The sequence below is a fragment of the Peromyscus californicus genome, unplaced genomic scaffold (genome assembly GCF_007827085.1).
Source record: "Peromyscus californicus insignis strain IS unplaced genomic scaffold, ASM782708v3 Scaffold_16__1_contigs__length_79575227, whole genome shotgun sequence".
Classification (NCBI taxonomy): domain Eukaryota; kingdom Metazoa; phylum Chordata; class Mammalia; order Rodentia; family Cricetidae; genus Peromyscus; species Peromyscus californicus.
The window spans coordinates 70,084,157-70,097,320 of NW_026294458.1; the positions used below are offsets into that span (position 1 = coordinate 70,084,157).

Below are 13,164 nucleotides of genomic sequence, written 5' to 3' on the forward strand. Positions count from 1 at the left end.
TCAAAGCATTTTCTAGTGAGAAACCACAATCTTTGAGTATGATTCCATTTGTAAATGTATTATGAAATTAGTACTTTTGTGTCACTTTCTAAAGTTAGAGTTTCAAAATTGCATGCAGATATTTTTATTTGAATTTAATTCAGTTTTCTATTCTAAGGGAGAAGCTAATCATAAAATAGCTATTTTCCAATTCTCTCATTGTTTCATAAGAGTGTGAGAGACACAGTACACAGGTTGAGCAGCATGTGTAGACAGCATCCTGGTGATGCTCATACAATAACCATATTTAAAGGACATATATGCCAAAATATTCCCTTTCATTAGACACTGGGTTCTAAATGTGTAGTACATGAGCATAATAGTTATGTAGATCAAGTGCTCAAGCATTCATAGGAATTAATGATGGCTAAGCATATTTTGTTTTGTTTTTCAGAATACCAAATGTGTGTGTGTGTGTGTGTGTGTGTGTGTGTGTGTGTGTGTGTGTGTGTGAGAGAGAGCTAAACATTTATGACATGGAAAAAAGGAACTACTAGACAGAGTTATATAAGCTCAGATATAAAATAGTATAGTCACAATGGAAGAAACAATTTACAAATAAATATTTTATACAATATACCAAAATTTGGAATGAATGTCTGATCAGAAAAGCATCAAGGAGACAATATGTACAATGCTCACAATAGACATTTATTTAGGTAAAATGCTGAGAAATATCATAAAATGAGCAAAGGAGAAATCTTCAACACAGTAGGTTAATAGTAGCCATCCTAAGTAATTGATTCTGGATAGGATTAGTAGATTATTGCAGATGGCATATTTTCAGTAAAATCCTGAGGACCAGTATCCACCATAGAAAGAGGGACGGAAGTATCCATAGCCACCATAGCCCCCGAGACCATAGCTGGAACCATAGCCATAGCCCAGGCCACCAAAGCCACCAAAGCCATAGCCAAGGCCACCATAGTAGTTGCCGTAGTAGTAGCTCATTGTGTTTAAGGTTTAGGACTTGGTGTACTGTTGAAGGTGAATTTCTGGAGAATGAATGTCACCTCTGTGCTCAGGGTTTTTTATAGTGTTCCGGTGCAGGTATGATAAACCACCACAAAGGGATGACCTCTTTGAAAATACACCTTTGCTGAAAAACAACATCATCAAGCCACATTCCACATATTTAAGATATTTCCAAGATAAATTAAGACAGTGTTCCTTTGAACTGAGTTTTATTTTTACCCTCAAAATTAGGCTCATTTACTGAACAGTCTGTCAGATCATGCTCTGATAGTTTTCACCTTTGTATTGGATATCAAGCTCCTTTAGTTCAGAGATCTTAGACTGTTATCACTGCTGTGTTATCTCCATCTGATTAGATTCTTCTTAAAGATGGCCTTCTTTCTTGAGTTAACAGATGACGTTGAACATTATAAAATAACCATAAATGAATGCATTTAATTAAAAGTCATGGGAGAATAGATTTTTCAAGAAGAGCATGAGAATAGCACTAGGCTTTACTGGTATGTTTCCTTATCAATGTTAAGCTTTTTATTTAAATTTTTATGCAATGTATTTTGATTATATTTTCTCCACCTCCACTCCTTCCAGATCCTCCCACCTCACTACATACTGAATTTCTCCCCACTTCTTAAAAAAATTAAAAGAAAAGCAGCAAAAAACAAAAATAAAAACAGACAAACTAAAAAGAAAGGAACAAAGAAAGACAAATCATATTTATCATATATGTAACTACACTCTTGCACATATACCCAAAGGACTCTACACCTTACAAGAGAGATACTTGCACATCCATATTTATTGCTACTCTATCCATAACAGTCAGAAGTTGGAAACAGCTGAGATGTCCATAATTTTTTATGATGAACTTGTACACATCATGTCCACAAACATGGTAACAGATCCAAGCTCAGTTTTCAAGTGTCTCTATGCAGTGGTTTATGTGATACAGCCATTCTTTAATGAGTTCTCTCTAATTGGTCCATAAGTTTTGTTCTATCTCTTACTTTTGGCTTTCATCTTCCATTTGAAATGTCTCATTCCTTCTCTCTATAGTACCTCCTTTCTGCATTCTAGTACACGCACACTAGCCACAAACTGTTATACATGTAAATCCATACTGACTCATTCAGAGTTAGACATTTGTTCTTTACTGTTTTAAACTAGTTAGACAAGCTGGCATATAAACAAGAAATGGAGCTGCAATTGTGTTCTTATTGTGACACATTTTAGAAGCAACCTATTCACTGAATATTAGAATTTCTTTGCAAAAATGTCATTAATATTTTCAAAGTGGCCTATAAGAGGAAAAAAATATATAAAGCAATTTTACCCACAGAAGAGTTTTAAAATAGATTACCATTATTAAGACTGACATTAATTACAATAACCATATCAATGTAAAAGAGCTGTTACAGACTTTTGAACAGAAAAAATAATGGATGTGAGGAGAGTACACGGAAGGCTTGAATAACTTCCTGTCGTAGAATGGTGTGAAAATATTCAGACCTCCACATGTTCCTCTCATACTCAATCTTGCTTCACTTAACCATTTCACCAACTAAATAAATGCATAGACTATAATGTGTGGCCCACCTTGGTCATAAGGCATTATAACACACAACCATACTTTCAGCTATCATGTTTGGCTCATTCAGCACATGACTGCCTACATTTGTCTCTAATAATGAACTAGAATTGTGATTAGTTTGTACCCTGTCTTTGTACTTCATGAAATTATTTATTGCCATCTGGATGTAATGTTACACCTTCAGAATTCACTTACTTTCTGTACCAAACATTATGTTATTCATAAATATTAGCTAGATATTTCTGTGTTAAGTATCAGGATTTCTTCAGTATCATTTTGTTGTCTTCCAATGATTTTTTTAAGCATATTTTAATTTTATCTTCACATAACAGTGTATATAATTGTGCATAGTACATATTAAAATGTTGTTATTTTAAAATATTTTATCTTTTAAATTTTTAATTTTTTTTTTTTAAATTTATTTTAATTTATTTTGCAATACAATTCAGTTCTACATATCAGTCACGGATTCCTTGTTCTCCCCCTCCCCCTCCCGTCCCCCTCACCTTCCCCCCAACGCCCCCCCCCCCCCATTCCCATCTCCTCCAGGGCAAAGCCTTCCCCACAGACTGAGGTCAACCTGGTAGACTCAGTCCAGGTAGGTCTAGTACCCTCCTCCCAGGCCAAGCCAAACAATCCTGCATAGGCCCCAGGTTTCAAACAGCCAACTCATGCAATGAGCACAAGATCTGGTCCCACTGCCTGGATGCCTCCCAAACAGATCAAGCCAATCAACTGTCTCACCCATTCGGAGGGCCTGATCCAGTGTGGACCCCTCAGCCATTGGTTCATAGTTCATGTGTTTCCATTCATTTGGCTATTTGTCCCTGTGCTTTATCCAACCTTGGTCTCAACAATTCTCGCTCATATAAACCCTCCTCATTCTCGTTGATTGGACTCCCAGAGATCCACCCAGGGCCTAGTCATGGATCTCTGCATCCAGATCCCTCAGTAGTTGGATGAGGTTTCTAGCACAACAATTAGGGTGTTTGGCCATCCCATCACCAGAGTAGGTCAGTTCGGGCTGTCTCTCGACCATTGCCGGCAGTCTGTTGTGTGGGTATCTTCTCACTCATAGCAGGATACTAGACATGAAACAAGGATGAATTGTCTGCTACTCACATCACCAGGGAGGCTACCCGGAAAACAGGACCCCAAGAAAGACACAGGGATCGCCCAATGACAGAGAAATGGAATGAGATCTACATGAACAGCCTGGACATGAGTGGGGGTAATGAAAGGCGAGGGTCGAGGGAAAGAGAACTTGGGGGAGCGGGAGATCCCAGCTGGATCAACAACAGAGAGGGAGAACAAGGAATAGGAGACCATGGTAAATGAAGACCACATGAGAACAGGAAGAAGCAAAATGCTAGAGAGGCCCACAGAAATCCACAAAGATAAATTTTTAATTTTGATCATGTTCATTCATCATTGCCTCCCCCAACTTCCTACAGTGTCCCCGCCCTGATCCCCTTGTAACTTCATGTCCTCCATTTTTTACTGTTATTTATGACCCTAAGAGTTCAATTAGTGCTGTATTAGGTGTATTGCTCATGCAATGAAGAATAAGCCACCCGCTACCAGCCGTGCTCCAAAGGAGAGTGACTCTTCCTCCCTCTATACTGCACTTTCTCCTCTGCCAAAGGTGGGAAGTCAGAGGCTCCTTCCCATCCATGATAGAAACATGGTGTTGTGAGTTGATAATGGCAAGAGCCATGTTCAGAAGTTATCATTCCTCTGCTCTCCTCCTCGTCTTTCAGATCCTAAGGCCTGTAAGCACACCCTTCGTTCGTGTCCCTGAGCCTTGTGTGTGTGTGTGTGTGTGTGTTGTGTGTGTGTGTGTGTGGGAAGAGGGTGGTAAACGTGATTCCTTTGTTGCTGAGCACTCACAGTTACTTACACTTGGCACTCTGACTATTATGAGTCTTTGCATTAAGCATTTCCTGGGAAAAGAAGCATTTCTGACCAAAGTTGAGACTAACACATATCTAGGGGCATAAACATATATGCTTAGAAGGTAGTTTGACAGCATGAGTATTTAGCATACATTTTATTGTTTAACTAGATCTATATACTGTTCAGTATGGTAATTCAAATTTAACCCAGAAACTTGTATTTTTTCCCTTGAGCGTATTGCTTTCTGTTTTATATTGCATAACAATACATGCACATGCTACCTTTTCTTCCAGTTCTCTAGATTGTTTGATTTCTTACATGTAAGCAAGGTGCATGTAAAGACTGGTTCTATATAAATTCTCTTTCTATATATGCCTTAATGTTTAGAAGCATTACCAAAATAGTAACTAAAATTCTGTCCATAAAACTGTAAATGTGTAAAATTAGGCACCATTCTCTACATATCCATTACAAGCCAGTCATTTTAAATAATTCTTGCCAAGACTAATTATGTTTTGAAACAACCTGTCTAAAGGTTTAAAACATTATTATTTACTTCCTGTACATGGTGCTTTACTACTTAAAGTACCTTTTTGATTCAGTTTATCACTATATAAATAATTCCTATATGATTGCTACCAGAGTCCTAGTTTTGCCTTACATCAATGATACTCACCTCAAGTACAATTCATCACTTCACTAAGTTGTAAATTAAGATTGGCACAATCATAAACATGCTAGTAGCAAGGTAGTAAATATCACTGGAGATCAATGAAGACTCCTGTGACTAATGTTGTGAAGAATAAATTGTGTTTGATGTCATTTTCTTGAATAACTAAAAGCTACCAGATACATTAGATGAGTCCCAGAATCGGGAGCTTCTTGTCAATAGACAGTCCTTACATTTGAGGCAGCCATCTAGAGAAAAATATTTTCAATGAATCCCATTTATGGTTTAAATGATAGACAATAATAATTTAGTTGGGGAAAAGGGGCACTTAAATGCTGGTTACAATTAACTGTATATATATTAACCTGTAATAAAAGTAGAATTAACCTTGAAAAGCTGACTGTTACCCTGCTTAGTCATAAAAAGCATGAAGACAATCTGAGCATGAGCAAATTGTGTTACCCGAGATCTCTATCTCTCTGTAAAATATCTTCTGCTTTCAGGTTGGAAATAAGACCCACTTAACAAGAAAGTAATCATGCCTGGTACTGGAAACCTAGACAACCACCCAAGGGCTAATGAAGGTAATTTATCTTGAAGGAGAACCCTACAACTGTCATTAACTAAACCAGGATAATCCCCAACTACATTCTAAATAGGGTTTGGAAGGAGGAAAAGGGAAGGGGAGACTGTGGTGGTATTGTGCTCCCCAAAATATTGTGCACCATAATAAACTTATCTGGGGTCAGAGACAGAACAGCCACTAGATACAAAGGCTAGAAAATGGTGGCACTTACATCTTTAATCCTAGCACTCCAGAGGTAGAAATCCCTCTGGATCTCTGTGAGTTCAAGGCCACATTGGAAACAGCCAGGCATGGTGACACGTGCCTTTAATTCCAGAAAGCGAGCCTTTAATCCCAGGTGAGTGGTGGTAGAAAAGCAGAAAGGTATATAAGGCGTGAGGACCAGAAACTAGAAGCATTTGTGCTGGTTAACGCTTTCAGGCTTTAGAGCAGCAGTTCAGCTGAGATTCATTCAGGATGAGGATCTCAGAGGCATCCAGTCTGAGGAAAACAGAATCAGCTGAGGGTAGCTGTGGCTTGTTCTGCATCTGATCTACCAGCATTCACCCCAATAACTGGCCTCAGGTTTGATTTTATTAATAAGACTCTCTAAGATTCATGCTAGCAGGGGGGACTGATGTAACCATATCGTTATCTAAAAAGACAATTAATACTAATTAAAAAATACCTACAAACACCTTACTGGGAGCAATAGTGCCTTGGCAAGATTCTTCGGGGTTTCTGAATATACAGGGCTCTCTGCAAGATTCTGAAGTTGCCTTTTGTTTTACTCATGGTTAAATGGCTAGGTCTTTTGGATATGGAACAAAGACCTGTGATTGCTTAACCTTTTTTATCTCATGCTCTAAGATAATTAGCTTGGCACTACTGATTTTTAAACTTTGAATTCAATAAAATTTCTATGAGGATAACGAAAAAATTAGCATCTGATGGGAAGTGTCTATAGACAAAAGTCTGGTATGCACTATTCTCATTGTTTCATAAGAAGATACTTGATAAGGAACACACCAAATACAAAATGAACAGCAAGGGGTGTGGTTGGGTCTTGATTGCAAAACTCATAAAACACACTACTATTTTAAAGGAATAGTATGCTAAAAATATTTTATCGCCCTCACACTCTATGGTCAGTATGGATGTATCATTAAATATGTTGTTATCTATTGGTATATAAATTTATGTAGCATAACTATAATCATTAGGATTAGATGCAGTATTTGGAGTTAAGGCTATTTTAATTTATTTTATTTTTGTATAAAATATCAAGTCAGAGATATTAGATAAAAGATCACCAGGTGAGAAATAATTTTAAAGGATGTGTTTCAGTGAAATATAACACAATCAGACATGTCTAAGTTATGACGAAGAAGCATAGTTTTGCACAAAATACAAGTGACTCATGACTTGGAGTGTTTTGCAAAATGCTTATTGGAAAAACATGCTGAGAAACATCACAGAAAGGGATGAAGAAGAAAGCCTTATGCACACAGTGCACTGGAATGTAGATATACAGCTGGAGTGATGGATCTGGGTCGGGGAAACTGATCACTACAGATCACAGTCATGATTTCAGGAAAACTGAGAGAGCAAATATCCTCCATAGAATGAGAGACGAGAGTACCTGTAACTATAGCCAGAATAGCCTCCAAGGCTGAAAATTGAACCACAGCCATAGCCCAGGCCACTGAAGCCACAAAAGCCATAGCCAAGGCCATCATTATAGTTGTAGTAGAGGCTCATTTTGTCAGGGTGGAGGATGGATTTGATGCTTGAGGTGAGTTTTCTGGGATGCATGTCATTGTGCCTGAGCCTTTACACTTATGCTATACAGGTGTGACTTGTCCCTTTGTTCTCCTTGAAAGTCCATCTTCAGAAGAAAAACAATTCTATTTAGTTATACCTTTCTTATGTAGGATGGCTCCAAGATGTGTGAAGACATCAATCCTTTGAGGTTAGATTAATTTTTCATGCCTGAGAGCTGGCTTTTTATTGAATATTCAAGCTATTAGCAGCTACTAGTTGTTTAAAATTTATCATGACTTTTATGGCTTCGCAAAATTTTTTGCTTGCACATTTTTTTAATCTCAAACTTTAGTAATCGGGCTTTCTTATTTCAAATAGTCTTTGTTTTGTTTTGTTTTTTAATCTATGATCAATCTTGTCTTCATTTTGCTTTTTAAAAGTATTTACCTCCTGATGTTACAATCTTCTATCTACAAGATGACCAGTAAAATATTTAAAGCTACTTTACATGACTGAAATTCACTTGAGGACATTTCACGGTCAGAGAGAGACCCCAGATTCCTAAATAACACAAGCCCCTGTCATTCTCTTTGCTTTTTCTACAGAATCCTTAAAAGGACCCTATCATTGAACACAATACACATTTGTTGTTGTTGTTGGTTGGTTGGTTTGGTATGTTTGGTTTTGCAAAAAAAAAAAAAAAAAAAAAAGAGAGAGAAATTCAGTTAAAACTGGGACCAATGTTCCTCTCTGATGGTTATCATTCATAATGCTGAAAAATTGCTATGCAATTTAGAATTACATCATCTGCCAAGATAAGATGACTTCTCTTCTTGTTTGTATCTGTTATTTCATTCTATTGCCTTATTTCTCTAGGAGGAACTTCAAATACTATGTTAAGTAGGTGTAGAGTGAGTGGGAACCTCATGTTATTTCTGATCCTAGTAGGGATGCTATGGAGATATTTTTTTTCATTTAGCATGATGTTGGTTAACCTTAGTGACTCAACTTTATTGGATTAAGAAATACTTAGTTTAGAAAAACATATCTCTTCACATGGAAAATTATCTCCAAAGAAATTTAAATGACAAAGGCCCCAAAGTCTATGAATTAGTCACTTAACAGATTCATCATATGGTGACATTGGGAACTGATAGAAGGCAAAGAGTAAGACTTGGTTATAGGAACTACATGGGCAGAAGTGTCCCTAGGGGTTACACCTTTCCGTCACCTTCACCTCTAGTGCCTTTTCTCTGTATGCAGTGTACCATGAAAAAGTTCCTCTAGCACACCCTCTCCTACTCTGCCAATGTTCTGTTCCCAATGGGACCAGAAATACAGAAGCAAGTGACCCGTGGACTGGACTTTGTGAACCATTGAGCTATTAAATACATCCTGCTTAGATTGTTTCCATCAGAATGTGGTCCAGTAGAAGAGTGCAAGTAAAACAGATAACATTTACTTTGAAGATTGAAGGGCAATAATTAGTTGTTGTAAAGGAAAAACAGGACTGATTTGGGTAACTGTAATTGATGCTCTAGCAAAAATTACATCACAATCTAGTTACACGAAAACACTGGTAGCAGTGGTGGTGCACAAGGTGTATCCATTTGACAATCTTTGGACTGATATAGAGGCAAATTGTCTGAAATCAAACTCATTAAAATTACACTCAGATGCATAACAGTTTCTTTTTTTATGGTAATAGTAGCAAGAACACTTTCTGGTCATTGGCCTTGAAAATGGTAACTCAGCTGGTATTCCCTAAGACACAGTTCTCAGTGTAATCTGCTTGCATGAAATTCCTGGATTGTGTCTTCCCTAAGCACCCCTTTCTCTTCTCCGTGCCATGCTTGGGCACAGAGTTTTACTGAGGAACCCATTGGTCATGTATCAGAGTTTTTGCAGCAGAGTTTCATTTGGCTTCCAGTTACTTTCTTTGAAGCATTTTTTAAAAAAAAAAAATCTGTGCCTTAAGAGAAGGGTAGCAAGGTGATGGGATAGAGAATTCAAGATTAGATCCTGAAACAATATACATTTAGATATAAGCAGTGATTTTCAGATGTGGAACAGATCAATGGGGGGAACTAAAGTTTATTTACTTACTATAAATTTAACTTTGTGTTTTATATATATATATATGTTAAAAAAATAGAAGCTTCTCACTACAAAGGGACGATGATAGAGGTGAGGAAAAACTAGTCACATTGATTTAATCAAACGTATTGTATGCATATACTTCATAATATAGATATATCACAAAATTATGTATAATTATCATATATAAATTTAAAAACAAAAAGTATCAAAATTTAATAGAGAAAAATATGTTGAGTTTATTTTAATGAAGGATTATGGAAAATAAAAAATAAATAGCTCCAATATAAAATATATATCTGTGATGAACACGTTAATGATTTGTGTGTGTGTGGGAGTGTGTGTGGGTGTGTGTGTAAAGTGATCCAAAACTTACCCTAACCTTCAATAGCTTCCTTATTAGGTGAATAATAATTTATGTCCATAAGAATATATTTGCACTCCATTTTGCTATGCATTTTTTCTAATTTGTTTAAATTCTTATTTTAATTTGCAGTTTTTTGTGAAGTACAGGTCTGTTCTTAACATTCTACTGCCTACTGTTGTTGTCTTGAGTAAACACATTGACAGTTTTCTAAAGTTCCATTTGATTAAACATTTATAAACATATACTTGTTAAGGAAACATTAAGTCAGCGTCACGCATCCTTCAAAAGTTGTTGGTGTTCTTTTTAAAACATTATCTTCTGAAAATACCTACTATTTAAAACTTCCATGTCAGGTAAAAGTCACTGTTGTATGGTTAACTGTTAGGTCACTTACTGAAGGGCCCATGTTTCAGGTGAACGGGACTGTCATCCCCCAGCTCGTATTCATTTACTATGTCATATAAGTCATCACAACCTATTTATTCATGAATCTGTTACTGAAATTCCTTAAAATTTCCTGAGATCAATAAAGTCTCTTATTCTACATGTAATATAGTAAAATTTTATAATGAATATCATACCATATGCCAAGAATGATGGAATACAACTTAAAACACAATACTGGAGTGGTAGAGGTAGAATGATCATGAGCTATGTCTATCCTCAGTTGCATAAAAAAGCTAGGACTAGCCTGAGTGACGTCATATTCTGTCTCAAAACTAAGTAAATGATTAAGTAATTATATACAGTGGCATATGTTATTCAAGAGCAATGAGAACATTCCAGAACAGAGACTGTGTCTTGGTGAGAAGTCTAAGTTTGGAAGAAACAATCAAAATGAAGTCTTCAATTTATCTCAAGATTGAAATGAGAAACAAGTAGCAATATTACATTTGTGTTGGGGAAAAATATACAGTAATATTGACTGAAAAATCTATTCTTAATGTATAAAGAAAAGGTGCCTGATAGGAAAATGGTACCTGTTCAAATAATGATGGGTAAGAAAGCCAATATTATAGTCAACTCCCCACCTCATCTAAAACAGAGTTATGTGTGCTGCACAGGAAGAAACAGAGCTGCCATCAGTCATGAGCACCCTGCCATCATCTCCTAAGGACACTCAACACACTGAACCAATAATCCATAAACCACTCTGTTTCATGAAACTCATAAAATAACTCCATGTATGCTCAAATATACTGTGATATCTTCCATTTCCTCATGAACTAGTATCATGATATATGTTTCCTTTAAGTATTAAATAGACAAAGTGTTAACATACTTGTATGAAATAAGAATGTCTAAATATATCAGTATAATGATCTCTTGGATTTAAACCTAACACATGAAAATATATCCCATGAAATGCAGTTACTTACTAGCTGAAAGCATATTAGTTGTTTTGAAATGTACTTGATGGTCAGTAACAACATAAATATTTATGGATAAAATGTCATGTTTCAGTTAACCTATACAATGCGTAATGATCAAGTCAGGACAAATACTGTGTATCTTAAAGTTTTATTTCCTCTTGTACTGAAATATAAACTTACTTTGGAAAATATATTACAATGAAGTACATCACTCATACATGTCAAAATTATGCATGAAATTGTGTTTGGATGTATAAACATAAGCAAGACAAGATTTAGAATGTTCACAAAAATATTTATTAGAATAGCATGCCTAAAAACAACTCAGGGTGAGGAGAGTCAACTTTAGTGATGGATTCTGGAAGAAACACTCCTTCACAGATGGCCACACCTTCAGAAAAATCCTGAGGACTAGTATCTGCCATAGAAAAAGGAATGGAAACAGCCATAACCACCATAGCCTCCAAGGCCATAGTTGGAACCATAGCCATAGCCCAGGCCACCGAAGTCACCAAGGCCATAGCCAAGGCCACCACAGTAGTTACCATAATAGTAGCTCATCATTGTGTCTGAGACTTAGGACTTGGTGTGATGTTGAAGGTGAGTTTCTGAAGAATGAATGCCACTCTCTGCTCCTAGATTTTACAGTGTTTCTGTGCAGGTATGGCAAACCACAACAAAGACTGCCCTCCCTTTGAAAATACATCTTTGGAGAATCACAGTATTATTTCATCATGCCTTTCTTATTAAGGGGATTTCCAAAGATACATAGAATGGACGTTTTTGTGTTTAAATATTTTTAATTTTCATTGTACTTTGATCATTAGTCAAATTTCACATATCTCTATAATTACATTGTAATTATCAATCCTTCTTGAAATTGTTGGAGAATGTAATTAAAACAGATACGTTTGGTTATTTGGATTGTTTCAGAATTCCTGATTGTTTTGACATGCCAAAAATATCTTCATCATCTTTTATTGTCCTAAAGTTTAACCTACACTAAATATCATATTTTCTTTTTTTATTTTCCCAAAACTCATAAACAAATAACATTAACGCAAGAGATGAAGTCAGATTTTATAACAAAATAGTGGAAATAATTGTCTCTATCTTCATTCCATGTGTGTGTGTGTGTGTGTGTGTGTGTGTGTATAAAATGACTTTTTTTATTTTATTTAGAAGACAAAATATTTGTTATAATATAACCAATAATGTTTATCATTATTTTTTTGTGATGCTGTAACCAATAGAATTCCTTACCAGCGGAAATTTCTGTTCTCAAAACCTTGGGAACTAACATTCTGTATATCTTAAACTAAGATGTTGGTCATCTTTTCTATAAAACATGTGTCTTCTATCCATTGTATTTCAAACTTTGAGATAAAATAAACATAGATTTCCATGAATTCTCCACTAAAGCTGCTCAACATTATCTTGGACCACGTAAATGTCTTACATGAGATTTAGAACAGAGAAAAATCAGCAAGATTTGTCCAGACTGTGATTCAAGAAGGGAACAAAGTGAAAGAATTTGATTCCTTCAGTACTGTGGACAAAACCCAGGTCTCTGTGTCTGTGTGTCTGTGTCTCTGTGCGTCTGTCTCTGTCTCTCTGTATGTCTGTGTGTCTGTGTCTCTGTGTATTTGTGTGATTGTGTGTCTGTGTCTCTGTATGTCTGTGTCTCTGTGTGTCTGTGTCTCCCTCTCCATATCTTTTTCTCCCTTTCTTCCTTTTCATCTCTCCCTCTCTCTCTTTCCTCTCCTGTAAGTGAATGAAAGAGACAGGAAGTGTTGTAAGGTAGGATGTTTGGAAGTAGAAGAGAGAGAA

At 36.2% G+C, this 13,164-nt stretch overlaps 1 protein-coding gene across 1 annotated transcript; it reads right to left on the reverse strand.

The window, feature by feature from the left end:
* Window positions 1–822: 822 nt before the first annotated feature.
* On the reverse strand, window positions 823–990 carry LOC128111710 (keratin-associated protein 19-9b). The gene has a single exon (XM_052739929.1). It carries the CDS (start codon window positions 988–990, stop codon window positions 823–825), a length of 168 nt encoding a protein of 55 aa, XP_052595889.1.
* Between the last annotated feature and the right edge of the window lie 12,174 nt (window positions 991–13,164).